Source organism: Gorilla gorilla, chromosome 6 (assembly GCF_029281585.2).
Source record: "Gorilla gorilla gorilla isolate KB3781 chromosome 6, NHGRI_mGorGor1-v2.1_pri, whole genome shotgun sequence".
Lineage (NCBI taxonomy): Eukaryota > Metazoa > Chordata > Mammalia > Primates > Hominidae > Gorilla > Gorilla gorilla.
In genome coordinates this window covers 26,319,954-26,345,640 of record NC_073230.2, presented here as the reverse complement: position 1 = coordinate 26,345,640, position 25,687 = coordinate 26,319,954, and the positions used below count along the sequence as shown (strand labels likewise).

General features: G+C 36.1%; 1 protein-coding gene across 4 annotated transcripts in view; it reads right to left on the bottom strand.

Annotated features, from left to right (window-relative positions):
• HDAC9 (histone deacetylase 9) overlaps nucleotides 1–25,687 on the bottom strand; it is an 857,715-nt gene that overhangs the window by 104,691 nt on the left and 727,337 nt on the right. For all 4 annotated transcript variants that reach the window (XM_063708393.1, XM_063708395.1, XM_063708394.1 and 1 more), the window contains one exon: nucleotides 24,053–24,171. In XM_063708393.1, coding sequence (XP_063564463.1) covers nucleotides 24,053–24,171 — 119 coding nt within the window. The remainder of the gene's footprint in view (nucleotides 1–24,052; nucleotides 24,172–25,687) is intronic.

Here is a 25,687-nt window from a genome sequence, read left to right as displayed (position 1 = left end):
GTACCACTCATCTTTTTATGCCATATTCAAGTTACCTTGTCAGTGAGGTCTTTACTCAACCAGGTAATCTGATGTACTTCTTCATCTGTGTTCCCATAGAATATTATAAGTATTTTACAAATATATTGTCATAATTGTGTATGTGTCTGTCTTAATAGACTATGAATGCTTCCCCAATGTTAAAAACCCAATAAATGTTTCAAAACAAAACAAATAAATCAATGAATGATTCAATAATTAAGAAATAATTCCACCAAGAAATGTCTAAAATGGTGCTTTACAAGGTCAGTTGCCATGTATGACTTTATGGTCCAGAGGAGACGATTAAAGAAATGTGTGAAATATATTTTACTATTCATGCATATACAAAAATGTATTTGTTCCTGAAGAGATTGACTTATAGGGAACATTTTAAAAGTGACAGTAAAAAACTGTGTCTAGAAAGATCACACATGGACACGATATTTAAAAGCATTGGATCCATGCATGGTTCCCTGGTGGCAAAGACCCTTAGCTGAAATGGAGGGATCTTTTTTTTCTTTTTTTAAGTAACCATATTTTAAAAGAGCAATTAGATAGAGAAAACATAACATTTGTTTTATAACCACTTTTAAAATTTCATTATACTCATTCAACACATATAATGAGTAGCAAATAAAATTTTTAAGTAGAGTCCAATTCTTAAAATATTATGTAGAGAATTATAGCCCATTATTCACCCTTTTAGGTTGCCAAATCAAGCAGTTTAGCAAGTCCTTCTCCAGTAAAACATGGTTGAATCGATATGACCTACAAATCTGATTATTCGATATTCTGCAGATAAAGGTAGCAGAGCAAACAGGAAGGATCAGAAACCTCCGCATAGCATTCTTTAAACAATTTTTAGTAAACTGTAACACTGCATTTTAGGAGTCACATTATTTTTATTTATTATCTTATAGCTATATTCTAAGAAAACAAAGGAAAAAGTTGTAAAGTCCTAGAGTTTTGACAAATCATAAATTCTTCCAAGTCTTTGTTTAGATTTTCAAGAATTATTCAATAAGCGATCATTTGAAAGGCTGTATTACCTTTTCTTCAAAAGTCATCTTTAAATTAGATGTACACATTTCTTAACCACAGTCTGTTACAAATAATTATGTAGAAAAATGTCACTAAAGCCATTTCTGAAAAATTCAGTCAGACCAGATTTTTTCAGCCATTATTTTCCCAAAATTTAATTAAATTTTTTTCTATTTTTAAAATGTATTATATTCAGGAAATTCAAGGAAGATATAGGTTGTGGTTTTAAACTAGAAAAAATGAGCATATGCATACTCTAGACTTAATGAATACATATTGCTAAATCCTTTACAATGTCATTGTATGCAGAAGTAGTTCAAAACACCTTATTTTTCTGTGTTCATGTTTACGGTCTCAGGAATTGAGAATGAATTTTCCTCAGTGGAAAATTTAGAGTTTATTTACCTTCACTATTTCTCCATAGATACCCATTGTAGTAAAAGTTTCAATAGCAGAATTTGCAGTGTGAAGAATTGGGTCTGAGACAATGTTCTTGCTAGTTCTCTAACAAGCCAGGTCCACAGGAGTGGCGTGTGACCCGATGTCACTATCATTAACAAAATGGCTTTTGCACAAAAAGAAAGACCTTTATACCTAAAAATAAAATCTTATAACACATTGTTAAAATTATTTAGTCTGGCATGGAGTTTTATTAAGCTTTGTGTTATTCATGAGGGACCAAGAAGATCATGCCCAAGAATGAAAAAGAAAACATTTAATGGGGTCTGGGCAGTTTTAACAGCATAAGTGAAATACAACACCAAACAGGATGTCTCTCTTCCTTTGAACTTGAGGCATTCCATAGACCCTAAGCTACTGAATTCTCTGGTTAGTTATGTGGTGCCAGACATTCAGTGGCACTTAATGAAGATAAGTTTCTACCTTGTGCTTTTAAAGGTAATGGTGAATGAATCCTGCCTGACCAAATTGAGTGTTTCTTAGAAGTTACTGTAAAGTTGGAAAAAATATACATATTTTTCTTGGCTCTTAAAGCAATTAGTCTCTTTTCTATGTTTTTATGATCAAATGCTAATAAATCTTCAAATTAGTAAGCAGAAATATTTCTATATTTTTATCTTAAGCATAAATATAAATATTTGTCCATTTTTGAAACATAAATAAGACTCTAATGGAAAATAAAATTGACATTTAAACATCAACAGATCGTATTTCATAAAATAGTTTCTTCTTTCATAAATAACACTTGGAATTTAATGTACATTAGGAAAAGTATCTTCTTGATGTTTCCCTTCAGCATTAATGAAAACTGCAGCTGCTCCTTTTTGAGATTTTCTTGATTATCCAAATAAACAAATGTTTTCTTTATGCTTGTATAGTCAAGGAATACAAAATCCACACCTAAGAAACTGCTACCTCTCCCTTTTGGAAATATGTCCATTTAAAAAGTGGTTAATCATGATTAAATAATGCCTTACTATTACGAAGATGCATTTCAAGTCTCTAAACAGGAAACTGAGTAGAACAAGAAGCTTAAAGCCTCAGATCAAATGCGAACTCCAACTGTCTAACCTTACAAGAGAATAGACAGCCAAAGAGAGCTGTTCGATGCTGAGGGAAACATGCTGCCCTGTTGTTTTTTATTTTTAAATCTCAGCATTAACTGAAAGTATCAAGTCAAAACTTTCTTCTTTCATAAAGAGATAACACTCATATTCAAAGGAGGAGTACACTGACCTAATAAGAATTTAAAGTGACTCACTTCTCATGAGTTGATCTTTAGAATAGGATTTAGTGACTCACGTTTGTAATCATGCTCTCGTCCTTTTGATTAACAAAAATCAGAACTCTTTCATACTATCAATTCCAAGCATCCTCCTCTCTTATTATCACCTTCTAGCTTTTCAATTTACTCTCTTTACTGCCACACTGCAGTATTTCTAGGATCTACAATCCATTGATCCTACCAATTTTTCATTTCTCTTATCATCTTCATTGTCTCACTTTCCTTTTAAACCAGTTTAAAATCCTTAGTACATCAGATAATCACTTGTCTCTTTTACTCTAACTCAATCCTGGTTACATCCAGCTCTCTGCCTAGCGGGGCCTGAGCCCTGTTGAATATGGCTGGTGAAATGGTATTGTTATTTGACAAAGTTATTCTGACTGGTCTCACTTTAAAGTGATATGTGAAATTTACATGGGCTTATAAGTTGTTCTAAGCTATTTTCCGCTAGTAGATCCCCTTTTTCACTCCTGTAGATGATTATGCCATACCTTCTCTCATGTTTTCAAGCCTCCAAAATGTTCTTGCCCATTCTAATTCTCAGTGATTACCTTTGTTCCTGTTTCACTGAGAAAAAAGTCAGAAGCACACTTCATAAATCTCCCACCATTACACCCATCACCTGCCAGCATCTGGACCCACATACTCTGCTTTTTCAACTGCTCCTGTGGATAAATTCTCCTGTATCTAAGACCAAGCCTTCTACCTGTGTCCTAGAACTCAATTCTTTCACAAATTCAAGGACATTTGTATAGCAATTCTCTCTTCTCTTTACAGCAGCATCAATTTTCCCTCTCTACTAGAAGATTACCAGCATCACATAAATATGCTGTCATTTTATTAAGATTATTTTTTCAAGTACTCATCAGACCCTTTCCTCCCTCTACCTACTGCTCCATTGATCTCTTCCCCTTTAGAATAAAATTCCTCAAGAGCAGCAGTCTATATGTGCAGTCTACAATTTCTCTCCTCCAATTTCTCCTCTAATCAGGCTTTTAACTCATCAAACTCCTTATCTTGTCTAGGTCAGAAGTGGCCTGCATGTTACTGAATCTAGTGGTCAGTTTTTATCTTACTTGACCCTTTAACGACATTTGATAGAGCTAATGGCTTGTGCTCCTCTTTGAACAGCTTGCCTCCGTTGGGCTACAGGACAGCACACTATGCCAGTGAAAATCAATCAGGCTTCATCTGGCTCCCCCTCATGGCTCCAATGTCATAACGTTAGAGTGTCCCAAGCCACAGTCTTTGCATCTCTTTTCTACCTACACTTGTTCCCTAGGTGATCTCATCTGGGCTTACGGCTTTAAATAGCATCTATATGCTGATAACAACTAAATTTAACTCTCAGCTTAAACCTTTTTCCACATCTTTCCCCATTTCAGTTAAGAGCCACTCATTCCTCTCTGGCGCCCAGACCCAAAACCCTGAAGTCATCCTTTACTCCATTCCCACCTTCTGATCTTCTCTCATACCCAATCCAGCCTGCCAGCAAATCCAGTTCACTCACCTTTAAAATAAATCAAACTATGACTACTTTTCCCCACTTCTATCACCCTTTTCTCTTGAACATCTCACACTTGCCTTCTTCTTCCTTGAGCACTGTGGGCTTGGTCCTGCCTCAGGGCTATTGCCCTTTCTGTTCCCCATGCCTACAATGCTCCTCCCTATGACAGTTTCACAGCTTGCTCCTTTATCACCTTCAGCTCTTCAGGCAAACATCATTTATAAGTGAGGCCATTTCTGATCACCCTTTTAAAAATCACAAACCTCCCTTGTCCCAGCAAAATCTGACCCTTTCCCTGCATTAATTTTATTCATGAACTCCTAATGTACTCTATGTTTGCTTACTTATTTTGCTTAGGCTTTAACCACTAGACAATGCTCCCCAAAAGAACTTTCAGTGACGATGCCAATGTTCTATATCTGCAATGTCCATTGTGGAAGCTGCTAGCTGTGAATGGCTATTGGGCAGTTGAAATACATAGTTTCATTAAGTTAAATTTAAATAACCATATGGCCAGGGAGTACCATTTTAGACAGCACAGTTTAAATATAAGCCACATGCAAACAGGGAGTTTTGACTTCTTCAGACTGATGTAGCTCCAGCACTAGATGCCTGTTGTATACCTGTGAATTGAATTAGTCACTTTCTTTTCTTTCTGGTTTTATTTCTCTGGTTGAATATTGCCCCAGGCCATGGTATTTGCTTGATAAGGAGAGCGAAGGTTATGTTATGTTCCTTCATGCTGCTGCCCCTTGTGTAAAGCACAAACTACACAACTACAGGTTGTGACCCTGAGTAACTTGGTTTTGCAGATCTCCCTGTAGCTTATGGTTTACAGCTTTCTCTCTGCTTTTTGACACTACTGTCACTATCAATATGAAAAGAACATTAAGGGTACAGTGAGAGAGCTCTAGATATGAAGGTGTTTGCATGTCTGTTGTTCTCACTGCTGTAATGACAGAAGTATTTAGGGTTCCTTTCTTTTTTTTTTTTTTCCAGCCTATTACCTACTTGAAACACTGTATAAGCTCTCAACACAGCTGCAGAAAGAAGGCCAAATATGAGAAGCAACAAGTAACAACCTGGGAGGAAAAAAAAAATGATCTGACATAAACTTAAGTTCCTTAAACTCAGTATTAATTATTGCTAGAATATAAATCACATCTCTCTATCAAGAAAGAAGTTTCATCAGTCTTACATGGGGTAGATTTAATTGCATTTTATGTCTGGGACAAAAACAAATATACCTTCCTGAGCCTTCAGAATTTATTTCTGGGCAATAATTCTCCTTTTCCCACTTTGTATTGCTTCTTAAAAATTATCCTTCAATAAAGCATCATAAGAGAATAGATACATGAGGAACCAAATTTACCTCTTTCCGTCTTTGCAGGGCAGGGCTCAAGACCTTACAGTGGAAGAGTTATGCTCTCCATAAACAATATGACCTCCCAGGAGAGAAGAAAGAATAGCGGGAAGGACAGAGAGGGAGAGAGACTGCCTCTCTTTGTTTTGAAGGTCAATTTCTGATATAAATGTAGACAGGAAGTATATTCCACTAGCTCTGATGCCAGACCACCTGTGAATTCCATCTCTAGCTCTTTCATAAATTTGACCCTTTCTTATCTTTTTTATGCTTTAGTTTCTTCATCTATAAAATGAGGATCATGTTGATATTGTTTATCTTATAGCATTGTTATAAAGATTAAGTAGTAAATGCAATGTGCTTACTATTGATTATAAACACGTTTTAAATGTTCGTAGCTCTTGATATTCTAGATAGAGAATTTTAAACCATTGTATGAGTTGGTCCAAATACTTCATTTTCCAGATGACGACTGAAGACATCAATTCTTCAAATAGATACTTCGTGTCTGTAGAACGCAGGTCTCCTATTTCCTAGTTTGTGTTTCTTCCAATAAACTCCTTGAAAGCTCACTATTTCCCCTCATTCTTTTTCATTCTTTTCTTGATTGTTACATGGGAGTAAATGAAGTAATCAGAGCTTGGAAATAAGTGGTAACTGTGCCTTTGGTTGCAAGTAAAAAATTACTTATTTTACTCTCCAAGATTTATTTTTTATTTTTATTTTTTACCTACATGGGTGTCATCAAATAGATAAGCTGGATCTAATCAAATAGATCACCCCCAGAGGGAATGAATCCGTTCATACAAAGACCTGCCAGGCTGTTTGACACTAGTATCTCTGTCCTATGTGTCCTATGTGGAAGGTGGGTCTAGGGCTGTCCTTAAATAGATGTGAATAGTGTAGACTTTTCAGGTTCCAAGTTGATGAAACTTCCAAACCTTTGGTGATCTATTGGGATTGAAAGTTGATTACAACTTTCCCATTGCTAAATATCTGAACACCACCTCAAGTCAGTCACACAAGGAGCTAGGGCCCCAAGCACCCTTGAAAGACTAAGAAGCCAGACTTACCAACATCCTTAGGCTATTACTTTGGCCTGGTACTTACTAGCTCTTAAGCCTGGTACTCAATGATTTACTGTTCAAGTGCCTGCAGTGATTCTTCCTAATTGCTGATCTCATTTTGCACCCAAGTGCCAAATAGTGCCCTGGAGACTACTGAGTCAAACAACAGGAAAAGTTCCAATAACCATCAGGATCCTTAGTAAAATGCAGCTCTTAAAGTAGAGGACCTTCCTGGAACCATCCCAAGTAGCCTGACACTCCTGTTTTCTTTCGGCACTTCATGTGCTTGTCAGTTGCTGAAATTAACTACATTTCATAAATGATTCCCTCTGCTGGCTACTTGGGCGACAAAGTGGTTTTAGGGACTCACTTTATTTAGATGATTACCCTAAGGCAGGAAGGAAATATTGTGCATGAGGAAAGTGCTGTGGGGAGAAATCTTTGACTAAAGAGTAACAACATCTGAGAAAACTGTTTATAGTAGATCCAGAAAAGTGCAAACAAATGAACAGAGCTGGCAGCTCATTCTGAATCTGAGATAAGCAATTCTAAATGAGACAGCTGGATTTTATATAGCGCACAAATACGTGCTATGAAACCCAGATCAGACAGACTCGCCAAAATATCCTAGACTGCTGGAGGTCAGTACAGGTCAGCTAAATAAATTAAATCCTGAGTACACTACCTTGGTCTAATTGCCTGGTCTCTCTGGGCTTACCTTTGTCTTTTCATCACTAGCTCCACCTATCCTTTCATCTATTTTCTACTTTCGCTTAAAGTTTATATTACGGTGCCATCAAAGATAAGTTTCTATGTTACAGCCCCAAAGTAAATATTAATACTTCTATGTTACACTGTAGTGAATTTCCTTTTAAGTTCAAAAAATCTGCTTTTCAAAAGGTAATCGACCACAATGCATGTGGTATAATTCCAATCATCAACAGAAATGTTCCCTCTGTTTCATTCTTTGTATTTATCTTGAGCAGCATAAACTCTTCTTTCCCACATATGAAAATCTTTGAAATGTTTATGGAAATGCTTACTAAATGAAGAAGTTTGCTAAATGTCCCAAATATTATTAAACCTGTACTATCTACGTGTGCCTGGCTATCAAGACTGACTCCTTGTTACATAGATGTCTGGGAGAGTCACCCTATGGGCAGATCTCCAAAACTCTCCAAAACAAATCTCCAAAACTCTATGACTCATGTATTGTAGACTTTTGGTGGTTGCTCATTACAGCAGTTTTCATCTGTTAGGTGGTTTGAAGCATTTAAAAGTCAGATAGTTATATGCTGTTATCAAAACACAGATCTAGAACTGTTCAACTCTCACGCATTAAGAACAATATGCTATGCAGGTGTTAAAGATGTTATAATCCAGAGCTCTTTTGAGGCACATGAAAATGATAAGACTATCTAATATTGGCTAACATTTGTTGATTGCTTGCTAAATGTCAGGCTTTAGGCTGAGATGTTTAAATGAGTTGCTGTATTTAATCTTCACAAATCTATGAGATATAGTCCTATTTGCATATGAGGAAATTAAGGCCCACTAAAAGGGACAGTAAGTTGCCCAAGGTCACGCAATTAGAAAAGTGGCAGTGGCCGGGGCGGTGGCTCACGCCTGTAATCCCAACACTTTGGAAGGCTGAGACAAGAGGCTCACTTGAGCATAGGAGTTCAAGACCAGCCTGGGAAACATAGCAAGATCCTACCTCTACAAAAAAATTTTTACAGGAAAATGAGTTGGGCATGGTATCACAGGCCGGTAGTGCTAGCTATGTAGAAGGCTGAGGTGGGAGGATCACTTGAGCCCAGGAGCTAAAGGCTGCAATGAACCATAATTGCACCACTGCACTTCAGCCTGGGTGACAGAGCAAGACACTATCTCAACGACAAAACAAAGAAGAAAAGTGGAAGACCCATGTGTTGGTCCTATAAAGGTGTATATACTGCGGAGCCTGCTTTTTCAACCACTGCCAAGTACTGGTCTGGCAGGCTGATCATTGTTTCCTTTTCTTTTTTTTATAGCAACAAGCACAATACAACATAGATGCTTATTATGAAAATATCTTGAATAAACACCCATGCAGCAAACTTTTCAAGTAAAAGAAAAAATGAAGAGATTGACTTTAAATATATTTTTAAATAGATGATTTTTTTTTTTAAATCACTCCATACATGAAAGTCAATAAATATTTCTGGAGCCTAGACAATAGCTGAGGTGATATTTTAGCCCCTGGGGACACATAGTAGTTAACAACACACAGTAACGTCAAAGAAGTGATAGAGCATGATGGAGGATGGGTACACTGGTCAGGAAAATTGACCTGAGAAGGTGATATCTGAGCTGAGAAGATAACCAGGTTATCACTAAAGAAGAGATCCTTTGAATAGGATCTTTTTATGCAAAGACCCTGATGTGAGCCTGGTCTGTTAGAGAGACAGAAAGATTTTCCAGGCTGCAGAATAGTGAAAAAAGGGTTGGCAGAGGAGCATAGAGTAGGGTAGAGAGTACATAGACATCACGTGTGGTAAGAGGTGTACATTATTGTAGTTGCAGGAAAAGAATATAAAGCAGAGGAATGATATGCCACAGATAGTCAATTGTTTGGTAAAATAATTTCTGAAATAGGTAATTTCTGTAGCTTATAGACAAATTTCACCAAGGCAGAGAAAAGAGCATGGAATAAAGACCTTATCTATAGACTCTATTGTTATATATGACTAGACAAAGTCGTTCCTGAAAAAGGGTTGAACATTACAAAAGCATGCAGCAATCAAAGCCAGTATTTACAAAATTCATATTTATAACCCTAGGCATTTCTGTTTCACTTCTATCATTAAAATAAATATGTATTTTACACAGGTGGCTCATTTAGATTAAAAAGTTACACACATTAAAAATGTAAAGAGATGATAGGAGGAGAGAAATAATAGTTTTAATCTGGCTAGATCCACACAATTTCTCATGGAAGAAGCTGATACTGAGATCTGGGGATAGTGTTAAGGTGGGAGGTCGATAGGATATAGACACTTCTAAGACAAGTTTTGCATTTTAAAAACAACTTGGAGGAAAATTAATACATCTCTATGATGTCACTTTTCATACTGTTTATTGAAAATGTATCAAATCCTGAGAGCCAGTGAAAGCTCATTTCTTATTTTATTTTTTGAGACGGAGTCTCGCTCTGTCGCCCAGGCTGGAGTGCAGTGACACGATCTCGGCTCACTGCAAGCTCCGCCTCCCGGGTTCACGCCATTTTCCTGCCTCAGCCTCCCGAGTAGCTGGGACTACAGGCGCCAGCCACCACGCCTGGCTAATTTTATTTTTTTTATTTTTAGTAGGGACGGGGTTTCACCGTGTTAGCCAGGATGGTCTCGATCTCCTCACCTCGTGATCCGCCTGCCTCGGCCTCCCAAAGTGCTGGGATTACAGGCGGGAGCCACCGCGCCCGGCCCAGTGAAAGCTCATTTCTATAGAGCTCTTTATATTAATACTGACAGATCAGGAAGAATTTATGGCACTTTACCAAGTAACAGGTGACTTGGGATAAGATAAATGAGGGAGTTGATAAAAGTTACTCTTGGTCTGAAACTACGTGGGAGAAATATTGGGTAAAGGTGGCTAAATTTCTATCATTCTGAGGAATTCTAAGAGCTGTTGGCATGAGAACCACTGCAACTCCTGATGACTTATCTGTGGCCACAAATCTTGGTGTTGCATGGGACAAGTCTAGAGGTTAGGTTGGAAACGGATTAGGTAGAGGAAGAAAATATATGTGGAATCCTAGCCACTTCCTATAAAAAACAACAAAAATAACTAAATATTTCAAATGTTTTTAGAAATATAAAATAATTATGTTAAACATTTAAAAATAACTAAATAGCTTAGTATTAATTTTCACATAAGATTGCAAATGTATTTTGACATATGAATTCTGACCCCAGCTTATATGTATGAAAACAATAGTAGATTTCGTGGGGATGATATCATTTATACGTTATTATAAAATGTAGAGTGTCACATTTTGCAAAGCGTTTTATTTAGGTCCATTACCTCATTTGATTCTCATAATGGCCCTATATTTAGCCAAAGCAGACATGATTTGTACTATTTCTGTTAGGAATAAAAAGAACATCAAGACGCAAAAAAAGAAGTTAGTTGGTAGCCAATTAGACCCAAACTGCAGATCAACCAAGTCCAAATCCTGTTTCCTTTTTTTCAATCACTAGCCCAGTGGTTCTCAAAGCCTGGTCCCTAGATCAGGAGTATCAGCATCACCTGAGAGCTTGTTGGACATGCCAATTGCAGTCCCCTCTCCAGATCTACTAAGTCAGAAATTCTGGAAGTGGAACCTAGCATGCCTAACAGGCCCTCCAGGTGATACTAATGCTTGTTAATTTGGAAACCACTGTAGTAGTCCATAGTGACTCTCCAGCCCATGACAGTAGTGTGAGGAGAACTTCCTATAGAGGGAAGCTGCACGTCCATTCCCCAAGATTTCCTTGATTACTTCATCAGCCACACACGTATTAATAGCTGATTCTTGGTCACATGCTATTCCATACACTTAACACTGCTGGCACCAGGCCATGACATTACTTAACAAAGGATTTGACTAACTGATTCTTTTCCGTATTGATTTGATTTGTAAGATGAATCATAAACCAATTATTTTACTTATAGCAATCATCATAATAAAGGGTCAAAATCTATGGTTATGGAGATGTCAGGCCAAGGAAGAACCATTTTTTGTCTGAGCTCAAAGCAAACTCACAGTAAGAGAATCAACTATTATTTAAAATTTGTCCCTGGCAATATTTTTTGTTCATTTTGTTATTTTAATTTTTGCTTCTTTGGGATTCTATTCAGTCACTGGAAGTCTGTAAAGAAAATATAAAATAGAAATCTAAGCTGTTAGATTAGGAAGGCCATTGGCTGGGATTTTACAAACATCTGAAAGAGTAAAATATTGTTTTCCATTGAATCTAAGATGCCATCAATTGTGGCACAAAATAAATGTAACCATTATTTTATTTACCACTATGAAAATTAAAAAAAACAGCCTCAATCTCATGATGAAACAGCTTCAAGTGTGAGAGACATTCCAATTTCAGAAATGTCAAAATACGAAAAAGTATATCTTAGTATTAATGGAATACAGTACACATTAGTCGCAGTTGGCATCTTCCTCTGGGGCAAACTCTGCTTACATATTTTCTTTTCATAAGCAATGTTGAAATGGCCTGTTATGGTACAGTTATAGTAACTGTGTTCTTCAAAGTTAAGCAGCAGTCATCCTAGCCTAAGGATTGTTTCATGACATCAGTAACTAAACACTGCAGGTGGGGCCGGGCGCGGTGGCTCACGCCTGTAATCCCAGCACTTTGGGAGGCCGAGGCGGGCGGATCACGAGGTCAGGAGATCGAGACCATCCTGGCTAACATGGTGAAACCCCGTCTCTACTAAAAATACAAAAAATTAGCCGGGCGTGGTGGCGGGCGCCTGTAGTCCCAGCTACTCGGGAGGCTGAGGCAGGAGAATGGCGTGAACCCGGGAGGCGGAGCTTGCAGTGAGCTGAGATTGCGCCACTGCACTCCAGCCTGGGCGACAGAGCCAGACTCCGTCTCAAAAAAAAAAAAAACACTGCAGGTGGAAAATATTCTTCTACAATTTGGTATCTGAGTTATCATGTGGTATGAGGAAATAGGCAATTGAGCAAGAAAGTGAATGCAGATTAATAGCGAACATGGAGCACTCATTCACTTGAATAAATCTTTTGGTTGTAATTTAAAAATAAAATCATTCTCAAATTTGTGTTTTTATATCCTGACAGGTTTGCCTTCTTAATCAGCCATGTTCCTTTTTTTGTTAGCCATTAAATATATATGAGTGAACTCTATTACATGCAATCATAAATGTCTTGCATATTATATTCCCTTCCTCTGTCCTTGCAGGAAGCCATGTACTTGCTCGAGAATATAACAAAGAGACATACTGGTTTGCAGGAATTTTGAGTCAAAGAGTAAGTCCTTGATTCGTTCTTGTGAAAAACGCTCCATGAAAAATAGGAAACATGGTCTGTAAACTGCTAATACATTATAAAGCTTACTTTTCTGACCTGGAAAATTTTATTTACATAAAAAAGTCATTGTTGGAAAAATTTTCTTTTCGAAAAATATTTTCACAATTCAGAGAAGCTTCTATAGTAATTAAAAAGTGCATACATATTTATTTGAGATATTTTTAATAACCCATTAAACCTAGTGAAAATAAATGAAGGCGGAAGTCTAGAGACACGAGATCTGGTTGTGGTTTTGTTAGTCTTCATCTCTGTGACCTTAAGCATAGTTACTTAATTTTTCTGTTACTTTTAAAATTAGAAATATAAACGTTTGTAAAATTTTGTAATGGTTTCAGAGGGATAAGAAAATCTTAAAAAATGATATTAATACAAAAAATACAAAAAGGTACTATGTATATATTATCTCATTTAATCATAAAAACAAAAGAAGATAGTGCAGAGAAGCAGTGAGGCATAGTGCCTAGTGCATAGAAAACATTCAACATCACTGGCAGGTATTATAATTCTATCATCAATAACAACAACACAGCTAGGATGAAATTAATATTCCCTTTTCAGTCAAGAATATAATCTTCAAGAGGTTGGGTGACATTCCTGTGATAATTCTGATGGCCCAGGCCAGAATTATGATGTTTTCTGCTGGACGACCAGGTTGTGCTTTCACCCTTATGACCACATTGCCCTCCACAGTCCTTGATAACTTAAGCAGAATGTTTCGAGTAGAAAGTCATCTTTTCTATTTAAATTGTAATTCCCAAAGTATTGCTTGAAAACACCTCAAAATGGTATTTTACATATCTACTGCATGACTTTTGACCTGCTTTTCCCCTAAAGTTTGGATTAAACTTGAAGAATATCAGTATACAGAACCACCCTTTCTGCCAATTTTAACTGGAACCGAAGAGGTGTGATATACAGAGTATTAAACAGTAAAGAGAGGAGGAGAGATTTGTTGTGTGGGTGTGTGCATGTGTATTGAGAAACAGGGATATGGACTGAAGTTTGAGGAATAGGTAAGGAAGGTCAAAGACATTCTTTCCTTATTTTCCTGCCTCCCTTCATGTTTTCAAGTGCTACATACTAAAAAAGAAACAGAAGCCCCAACTGACTAAAAACATCAGCCTAAGGTAACTTTAACACACATGCAGAGGGAGACTTGTAAAAGGATGTTCACTTCAACATTGTTTATAATAGTAACTATAGCCATACATCTTTTCTATGTTTTCTTCTATTAATGTTAAAATTTCAGGTCTTACACATAAATCTTTGCTCCATTTTGAGTTGATTTTTTTTACATCGTATAAGACGAGGGTCTAATTTCATTCCTCTGCATTTGGATATCTAGTTTTCCCAGCACCAATTAACAAAGACTGTCTTTTCCTCATGGAGTGTTCTTGCCATCTTTGTCAAAAATCAATTGACCATGGTGTGTGGATTTATTTCTGGGTCCTCTATTCTGTTCCATTGGTCTATGTGTTTGTTTTTATGCCACTGTCATGCTTTTATGATTGCTACAGTTTCATAGTAGCTGTTAACATTGGAAAGTATGGTACCTCCAGCTTTGTGTTTTTTGATCAAGATTGCTTAGGCTATTCAGGGTCTTTTGTGGTTCCACACAAATTTTTGGGTTGATTCTGCTATTTCTGTGAAAAATGTCATTGGGAATTTGACAGAGATTGAATTGAATCTGAAGATAGCTTTGGGCAGTATGTAAACTTTAACAATGTTCATTCTTCCAATTTATGAACAGGGGATATCTCTCCATTTACTTACATCTTCTTCAATATTTTTCATCAACATTTTATAGTTTTCAGTTTGGAGATATTTCACCTCCTTGGTTAAATGTATTCCTAAGGTTTTTGCATTTTTTCCCTTTTGTAGCTATTGTACATGGGATTATTTTCTTAATCATTTTTCAGATAGGTCACTGTTAGTATACAGAAATGCTATTGATTTTTGTATGTTAATATTATATTCTGCAAGTTTACTGTATTTAATTATTGGTTTTATCAGTTTTTTTTTTTTTTGCTGGAACCTTTTGGATTTTCAATATATAAAATCATGTCATTTGGAAACAGAGACAGTTTAACTTCTCCCTTTCCAATTTGGATGCCCTTCATTTCTTTTTCTTGTCTAATTTCTCTGGATAGAACTTCTGTTAGTATGCTGAATAGAAGTGGCGAGAGTGAGCATCCTTATCTTGTTCCTGACCTTAGGAAAAAAACTTTTATTTTTTCACCATTGAGTATGATGTATTTATAGCCTTATCATATATGGCTTTTATTTTGTTGAGGTACGTTCCTTCCATACCTAATTTGTTGGGAGTTTTTATTATAAAAAGACATTGAATTTGTCAAATGCCTTTTCTGCATCTATTGAAGCGATCATATAGTTTTTGTCCTTCATACTGTTAATCAGGTATAACACATTTGTGGATTTGCCTACGTTCAATCATCTTTGCATCCCATAGATAAATCCCACTTGATCATGGTGAATGAACCTTTTAATGTGTTTTTGAATTTGATTTGGTAGTATTTTGTTGAGAAGTTTTTTTCTGACTCTCAAGCGTGTTTCAGATAGTTAACTGTCAGTTAACTAAAACTGTAGTCAATTGCTAAAAAAGCATCACTGGACTATTTATTCTGCATTGGCATATTCATAATGTTAAGAGCAGAACATACCTCAATATATCATAACAAAATGCACAGTTTTTAGGCAAGCAATGACTGAGGTATCCTCATCACAAAATAATAATGCTTTATTTTCTTTTAAAAACATTACCACTTTTTCAATTGTCTCTGGATTTATTATAAAGTAGGAATACAAACAGATATAGAAATGTGAAATGCAGGCACTTATTTTGCTAAACTGACTCTTAATTAAATGGACAATACACTTACTATTTACCTAAAATCCTGCATTGCTTCCAAAGATGTCTGCCCATCCTCCTTCCATTTTCTTCAAATAGGAGTCTAAAACACCTTCAAAACAATTTGTGTTGTATATTTTGTGCTCAAATATATCATCTAAACACCCAGACTTTCACTGAATATTTAGAATTGTTGAAATGATATGAACAATAAAATTCAAAACTATTAATTCACAACCTAATCATTTATTACATAGGTTGTAGGTAAAATTATTATCTCCCTTCCCCACCCACTTTTTGTTTTTTGGCTGATTAGGAAACTAACTTGATTACAAAATTAGTGAGAAACATATTTGAGATCTGAACATATATTTTCCAATACCAAAATTAGCTATTGTTTACTCTCCTTTAATTCTTACTGTTTATTTCAAGTTTAATAATTAAAGGACTCTATCATCTCCCACTGTCCTGGTTTTCTGAGCAGAGATTAAATGAGTTTCTCACCAATTAGATTCAAGCAGGTGTTAACAGCTGGGTCTCCGCACTTTTGCCCAAGGCCCACTGCTACAAGGAAACCATGACTTCCCTGAATACAATTCCTATTAAAGGGAAATATTAAACAAGCGTCCATTGTCAGAAGCAGTTTTCAGAAAAACAAGGTTTTGTTAATTAAAATATTATAGAACACAGGAATATGTGATTCAAAACTCAGAAAGAAATGGCAGTGATGGGGAAGATAGCAATGGCAAAAAAGAAAAAAATTATGAACTCCTATTTCAAGAAACATCGAATATAGTGGAAGAAATCATCTGACTTACTTAAAAAAAATCATGGATTCTTTTTAGCCTTACTCATTTTAAAAAATGCTATTTAGACTATGTTCCAGGCACTTGGCCAGTTTTTGAAACACGGCACAGAAGCAGATGAAAGAGGTTAATCTGATGGTAGCTGGATAAGACAATACTTTGAAGAATCAATGCTGCATGGTATTCCCCTGTGTTCACCCTAATCTAAAAGAACTGAAGCCCTTCAAGTTTAAGGTTGACCCTTCATGAAGTGGTACCTGGTGGGTAGGTGACTTCTAGACACTCCTTTTCTCCATACATGTTTGCTGTGGCCTGAAATGCCATTATGAGAAGACAAGGCATTGAGCCCCTGATTACAGATAAGTAATAAAAGATACAACTGCTAAACAGAGCTACTACGTTCTGAATAGTTACAGAAGTATTACAACCGTAACATTAGGTGAAGTACACTTACATTTAAAGACCATAGTCAGGTTATTAGTGAAGCATTTAAGTAAATATGATTAGGTTCTTTATAGATTTTGATAATGTGGAAAAAATTAGACACTTAGGAGAGCCATGGACATTTTAAGATAGGTATAGAGTCATTAGTAAAAAGTCATTAGTAAAAAAGAACAAGAAAAAAAGCAGTCAACTTCACCAAAACACACTTAGTTCTGGCTCAATCTATATTCAACTCTGTGGACACAAGAAATGGATAAGTGGAAGGTATTTGAGCTACATACCCATATATGACCTTTTATTGAGTATCTGCACCTTGATAAAGAATAAATATCCATTGAGAAGAGAGGACCTTAGAATCCAAACAGATTGTAATCAAGGCTATCTAAAAAAGTTTATATGTCTCATAGATGAGGAAACTAATTTATCTTATCCTCTGTAATAACTGGAGTTAAAACTGAAGTGCTTATTCAGAACTTGTAGTTAGATAAAACTTCATGAGGCACTTGGCATAAAGCATGTACACGCATTGTTAGCAGACGACGTAGACAACATGGCCTTGTGTATTTATCAGTTTGTTTCTTGGCATTTGTTTATAGGATTAGCACTCAAGTTTTTAGAGTCTTACTTTTGGATCATTGACTGACTAAACAAGGAATCTTTGTACTTCCCTAATAACAACTCACTGTTAAGTCTAAATTCATTTATACAGGTATCTTCCCCCAAATTATGCTTTCTCATTGCTAAACAGGCACTCAGTGGGGGAAAGAGAATCAGAAGATACTAAAAAGAAATACAATTTTCTGTTAAAAAAAAAAAAAGATGGTAATTCAAGACTCTAAGCTTTGTTATCTGGTTCCCCCCCTGGCAACTATTAACTATTCTTTTTTAAATCACTTAATTTTTTTTTTTTAACTTTTACATTCGGGGGTACATGTGAAGGTTTGTTACACAGGTAAATTCATGTCACAGGTTTTTATTGTACAGATTATTTCATCACTTGCGAATTAAGCCCAATAGTTTTCTTTTAAGTTCTTCTTCCTCCTTCCACCCTCCTCCCTCAAGTAGACCCCAGTATCTGTTATTTCCTTCTCTGTGTTCAGAAGTTCATCATTTAGCTCCCAGTTGAAAGTGAGAACACACAGTATTTGGTTTTACATTCTGGCATTAGTTTGCTGAGGATAATAGCCTCCAGCTCCACCCATGATTCCACAAAAGACATGAGCTTGTTCTTTTTTATGGCTGCATAGTATGGTGTATATGTACCACATTTTCTTTGTTCAGCCAATCATTGATGGGCACTTAAGTTGATTCCAGGTCACTGCTATTGTGAATAGTGCTGCAGTGAACATTTGCGAGCATGTGTCTTTATGGTCAAATGATTTATATTCCTCTGGATATATGCCAAGTAACGGGATTGCTGGGTCAAATGGTGGTTGTACTTTTAGCTCTTTGAGGAATTGCCACACTGCTTTCCACAATGGCTGAACTAATTTACATTCCCACCAACAGTGTCTAAGTGTTCCTTTTTCTCCGCAACCTTGCCAGCACCTGTAATTTTTTGACTTTTTCTTAATAGCCATTCTGACCTGTGTGAGATGGTATCTCATTGTGGCTTTGATTGCATTTCTCTAATGATCAGTGATATTGAGCCTTTTTTCATATGCTTGTTGGCTGCATATATGTCTTCTTTTGAAAAATGTCTGTTCATGTCCTTTCCCCACGTTTTAATGGGGTTGTTTTTCTCTTGTAAATTTGTTTAAGTTCCGTATAGATGCTGGATATTAGACCTTTGTCAGATGCATAGTTTGCAAAAATTTTCTCCCACGCTGTAGGCTGTCTGTTAACTCTGTTCATAGTTTCTTTTGCTGTGCAGAGGCTATTTAGCTTGATAAAATCTCACTTGTCAATTTTTGCTTTTGTTGGGATTGCTTTTGTGTCTTTGTCATAAAATCTTTACCAATACCTATGTCCAGGACGGTATTGCCTAGGATGTCTTCTAGGGTTTTTATAGTTTTGGGTTTTATATTTAAGTCTTTAATCCATCTCGAGTTGATTTTTGTGTATGGTGTAAGGAAGGGGTCCAGCTTCAGTCTTCTGCATGTGGCTAGTGAGTTATCTCAGTACCATTTATTGAATAGGGAGTCTTCTCCCCATTGCTTGTTTCTGGCAGTTTTGTCAAAGATCAGTTAGTCATAGGTGTGTGGCCTTATTTCTGGGTTCTCTATTCTGTTCCATTAGTCTATGTGCCTGTTTTTGTACCAGTACCATGCTGTTTTGGCTACTGTAGCCTTGAAGCATAGTTTGAAGTTGGGTAACATGATGCCTCCAGCTATGCTCTTTTCGCTTAGGATTGCCTTAGCTATTTGGGCTCTTTTTTTGGTTTCATATGGATTTTAAAATAGTTTTCTTCTAGTTCTTCGAAGAATGTCATTGGTAGTTTGATAGAAATAGCATTGAATCTGTAAATTGCTTTGGGCAGTGCGGCCATTTTAATTATATTGATTCTTCCTGTCTATGAGCATGGGATGATTTTCCATTTGTTTATGTTTCCTCTGATTTCTTTGAGCAGAGTTTTGTAATTCTCATTGTAGAGATGTTTCACCTCCCTGATTAGTTGTATTCCTAGGTGTTTTATTCTTTCTGTGACAGTTGTGAATGGAATTGCCTTTCTCATTTGGCTCTAGGCTTAACTGTTGTTGGTGTGTAGGAATGCTACTGACTTTTGTGCATTAATTTTGCATCTTGAAACTTTGATGAAGTTGTTTATCAGCCGAAGGAGCTTTTGGGCCAAGACTGTGGGGTTTTCTAACTATAGAATCATGTTGTCTGCAGACAGGGAGTTTGACTTCCTCTCTTCCTATTTGGATGCCCTTTATTTCCTTCTCTTGCCTGATTGCTCTGGCTAGGATTTCTAAAGTATGTTGCATAGGAGTGGTAGAGAGAAGGCATCTTTGTCTTATGCCAGTTTTCAAGGGGAATGCTTCCAACTTTTGCCCATTCAGTATAATGTTGGCTGTGGGTTTGGCATAGACGGGTCTTATTATTTTGAGATATGTTCCTTCAATACCTAGTTTATTGAGAGTTTTTATCAAGAAGGGGTGCTGAATTTTATCGAAAGCCTTTTCTATGTCTATTGAGATACTCATGTGTTTTTTGTCTTTAGCTCTGTTTATGTGATGAATCACATTTATTGATTTACTTGTCAAAATAACCCTTGTATATTTGCTGAGAGAAATGGTTTCTGTCTCAAAGACTATAAAATGTTTATTAAAGGAATGTATTTCACATGTTTATAAAAGGAACATACTTTTTATCAGATATGGCTATCATCTCACAATGATTTTGCATAATTCCAAAGGAAAAACATATTCTTGTTCACATGACAAAAGCAATTTGAATATATGAATTCACTGCCTGACACCAACAAAAGTAGTGAATGCATATACGTGTTGAAAGGGAAGAAAAAACATATGTTGTGGCAAAATGAATTTAAACCAAAGAAGCTTTTTTTAAAAAAAATGTTAACAACACTATAAAGCCAGGGGGTGGTAGTATATGATGAATTAATTTTATTGTTTGAATACAGCACTTGGTTGTCATGGCAACCTGATTAAGCTGTAACCTGAAGACAATTATATCTGAATCAGCATATTTAGAAAGATAAACTGATAACTTCAAGGTAAAGTTTGATGCTGGGTTTAGGGCAGGTTAAAAAGCTATTTAGTCATTTCGGGTTGGGGTTTAGCCTTGGTCCTTAAAGAGCAGCACTGATACTAAGTAAGTAATTCAGATTGTTGATTAAAACTTCAGCAGAAACCAATGCCAAAAGTTTTGTAGTTTCATAACAGAAAACACTTAATATATAAAGAAAGAAGAGGAGAAAAGAGGAAGAAAGAAAAACATCACTAGTGAAAAGAATTACCTTTAATTTTAAATCACCTCTATATTTGGGCTGAGATATTGGTGATTACACCAACCTTTTATTATTATTTTTCAATCAGGTAACAATGTTTAAAAACAAACAAAAACCCTAGTTATTTTGACTTCATTTCTCTTTTCCTTTCAGAGATAGCAAACAAAACTATTTTAAAAGATTGACTCAATGTGCTAAGAAAATATAATTTTAGCATCTCTGACATGGATAGCATCCTCAAAACCACTCTCTGTAATTATCAAATATTCTACTTGGAGCAGGAATGAGTTTTGCTAGAATTGGAAAACACGGGGAGAAGAACTTGGTTGTGTATCTTGTTCCTACTTTTTACTTTAGAATCTAGCCCATTTCTAACTTCGTTTTGGGATCACCCTACTCCCACAATAAAGGATGACTTCCTGAACAAGACAGTGAAAGTCCAGTGTTAATTGCCTGTACAGAACTTTTGGACCAAAGCAATATGAATGCATCTGCCAGGTGGTTAGAAAGCAAACAAAGATACCAGGTGGGGAGTGTTTTAGGGAACAACTATTGAGCTATCTAGTAATCCCAGCTTCTACCCACTTGTTGTGGCAGCATCTCTAGAAAGTATAGCTGAGAAACTAAGGCTTCCATGAAATAATATACACAGTTGCCCAGATGTGAGGCTTTGTTGTGTTTCACTTAAGTATCACAAAACTAGTCAATGTCTGTCATAGACTATGTTTGGGGGATTAAGGGTCATGGGCACTAATATGTTCTCTGTAGTATGCATCGAAATTCTCTATTCTCAACTGGGTGTGGTGGCTCATGCCTGTAATCCCAGCACTTTGGGAGGCCAAGGCAGGTGCATCACCTGAGGTCAGGAGTTCGAGACCAGCCTGACCAACATGATGAAACCCTGTCTCTACTAAAAATACAAAATTAGCCAGGCGTGGTGGCACATGCCTGTAATCCCAGCTACTAGGGAGGCTGAGGCAGGGGAACTGCTTGAACCCGGGAGGCAGAGGTTGCAGTGAGCCGAGATCATCCCACTGTGCTCCAGCCTGGGCAACAAGAGTGAAACTCTGTCTCAAAAAAAAAAAAAATCTATTCTCATCCATTTTATGAAACATTTTCTTTTTAATAGAAAAAATACAGAAAATGCAATTTCACCTAACTACTGATTCAGGATAAGAACTTTGATTTTAACCCCAGTTATTTCAGATTTTAAAATAAATTAGTTTCCTTATCTATAAGATATGTGAAGAGTTTCAACTACAATCTGGTTAGATTCTAAGGACTTCTCTTCTCATTGTATTTATTTTTCCTTATTAAACTGCAAATATGCAAAAGGTCAAGTATGATATCACTTAAAATATGTCTGCTTGCTTTTCCTAGGAAATAGGCACCTAGCAGAGAACATATGGTTCTTGAGTAGGAAAGATACACAAGGGTTATGGAGGGACTGGGAACGAGGGGAGGGGAGTTGGAGGCATTCTAGACAAACTGATTCTGAGATGGAACACAATGAAGAGCTTCCTCTCCAATGAATAGATATATGTAAATGGGTAAAGAATATATTGAAGACGCTATTATACTCTACTAAACCTAGAAGTGGTAGAACCCACGTCTCCTATACCTAATGGCCAAAAGAAACCATGCGACTATTTTCAAGGTAACATTTGAGATTTGAACTTGACTTGGTCAAAAATGAAGACACAGGGGAACAAAATGATCAATCCCTTTAACTAGTTCTGACAAATAGTCTTGTTACAACCTTTCCCTGTGGCAAGGAGAAAGACCTAAACATAGACACTCCTCTCTTCTGAGTGAGATTCTTGGATTTAATGGCAAGGAACAACTTTTTGAGAGTTCCTTCTTTCTTTGCTAGGTATTTTGTATTTTTTTGGGTTTATCTCAACTTGATGTACAAACTCTCTTTGTCTTTGTTTATTTAGACAACTATTTACCAGTTCTGACCCACAAGTGAGGTTTATCTGTGATGGAAAGACTGACTTCCATTGAGTGGAGTTCCATGGATAATAATAATAATTTTTTAAAAAGGCCATACAGACATTTAATCTGAGCAAACACCTCTCTATTCAATTTTACCAAAATCATGAATTATTTTGCTTTGTTTGTCTTTGTAGAGTTTCCTGTTTTAATATGTTTTTAATAGACAACAAGGCACAAAGAATCCTGGGTAAATAATACATGTTAAAAATAGTTAGTACCTAACAATGTTACTGGAACAATTAGAGTGCAGAAAACTCTTTCACATGAGAAGCCAACTAAAAACAAAGCTTGGCATGACATTATTTCTTTGATTCCTTTTAAATTAATACAGCACATTTTCTCCAAACTCATCTCTCCCACTTAAAAGTATTTGGGTTTTTTGTTGTTGTCTGCTTTGCAACGCTCCCTAAAATACACCACTGTGGGCCCTATTCTTTGTGTAATTTTACTTTTTTCTTCTATTTTTAAATAGATACCCCTGGTGCCAATGTACATTTATATGTGAGCTATATATATATACCTTTTTTCCCACTCAGAGAGCAAGGGAATTATTAAAGAAATCCTCTTTCTAGCCAGATTCCATTAGGTTGTGTTATCCAAATGCACTGTAACATAAAATTTATTTCTTCAAGTGGTGTCCAGTTGCTAAGGAACACAGCCAAAAAGTCCAACTTTGCAACACAACAGAAGACGAGTAGAGATTATGAGGGTTGCCCATAGACACATACAGAGGCTCTGAGCAAGGGGAATTACACTTTTGTTTTCAAACTTGGAAGTGCATAATATTATTAATAAATAGTTATTTTTATCCCATGTACAATGGAACTTCCATTCTCCCTGGAAAAGCACAGTAGCTTTTCTAGACTCATGACCTCTCAAGTCATGCAGCATATTTTAAACAGAAGCCCTATCACTTCTGCCTTTAAATGTAAAACACGTCTCCTGAAAAGCATACGATTTCTGAAATGTGCTGTCATGTCCACCAAACGAAGCACTTTAACTTTGTTTTTCTTAAAGGCAAATTTCTACGGAAACATGAATCCGACAGAGCAATAAACACCATCTGAATCATTTTCAAATGTCTCACCCAAGTTTACTGGGCACATGTAAAAGGTGGTGTCTATCATAAAGACCTAAAAGATGGTATGATATCAGAGCCTTTAGTAAAGTCCTGAAAGAGGTACTTACATTTTGCCGTCACTTTGTACCCTCCTAGAGGAGGGGTGTGGCCTTCCAATGCATCAAATCCAGCAGATACTAAGACCATGTCTGGATCAAACTCTTTGGCCACAGGCTTCACGATGGTCCTGCACAGTAAAAATGCAACCGGTCACACGTGGGACTGGTGAATACCTTCAAAAATCATTCAGTGAAAACGACCTGGCACAACAATAGGAACCTCCCAAGAATAAAGAAAAGGGGAATAAAAACATTATTTGAATGGGACAAAAGCGTATCATTTCCTTAATAATGAATCGCTGTTATTTTAGCATCCCAATTCAGTCTTTTTTGGTTCATCTTTTTTCCTCCAAATGGAAAAAAAAAAAAAACTGCTTTGCAGGTACATTCTAAAGCCCATCATATTACACATACGTCTGTGGCTGTTTTATCCCACTGCCTATAAAAAACTGCTTCTTCCAAGGGAGTGACTAATGTTTTACAGAGGAAAGTCAAAGCTTTAGTGAAAACCCGGCTTGCTCCAGTTAGTGAGAACTTGGTGTAAATTTGAACTATAAATTTCTTTTGGGAAAAGTTTGCTTTCTCAACTTTAAAAAAAAAAAATTTTTAAATATTTATCATGGTAGGGGGTGACTCTTGCAAAGGAGAAACACAAAGTTCCCTTAATAGAATCCAGACTACAATGTTAAGTGAGTCCAAAGTCAGACACACCAGGAATGTGGCAGCCTCATCCATGACAGCAACCCCTGCTGGCCCCAGTCAGACACTTCAACACTTCCCTTCTCAACTTCAGGGCTCCGAAACCCCTTTCTCATCATTGCTAGCTTTGAGAAAGAATGACTAATGAATGCAACTGGGCTTTATAAAATTTTTAACATAGGCTTGAAGACCAGTATGCCATCATAAAAATTCAAATTTCAAAAACTATTTACTGAAATGGGGAAACTGCACACTATGATCAATTTAAAAAGTAGTACAATCACTCTTGTGTGGTTGTGAGATTTAACTAAAACAAATATTAAAATAGTTATCCTTCAATAATGACATAATTACTTTAATTTTTATGTTTGTAAGTTTTCCAGATTTTCTACAATGATTACGTATTAATTTTATATTTAAAAAATGTTATTGCATATCATAAACAAGAAGTTGTTGCAGTTATGCAATAAAAATATTTAGTTGAAACTTACCTAGAAATGTAAATGATTGAAATATTTTTCCTAAATGAATCCACTACTGTCATAAAAATTCTGTCCTTCAAGTTCATAAATACACATGTAAGTGACTTCCACAGTAGTCCTTCCAACAACTGGTAAACCACATAAATCTGAATTGGCTCATCAGTGAAACTAAGTGAAAACCTAATTTTATTTACTATACACAATTGTATTATGTTTTTTCTTCAATAAAATTAAAAATTTCAAATATAGCTACGTTATCAGGAGATATACTAGATTCTTTCCCATCCCAGTAATTACAAACCTTACATTATGGTTGTCATTAAGTGTCACATATAATAAATTCACTATTTTTCCTGAGTGAAATAGTATTGTGGTGTATGTTGGGATATTAGAGATTGAAACAAGTTTTTCCAAAGAATTAAGAGTGCTTTATCAAGATACTCAATTTAATTTTATTAATCCT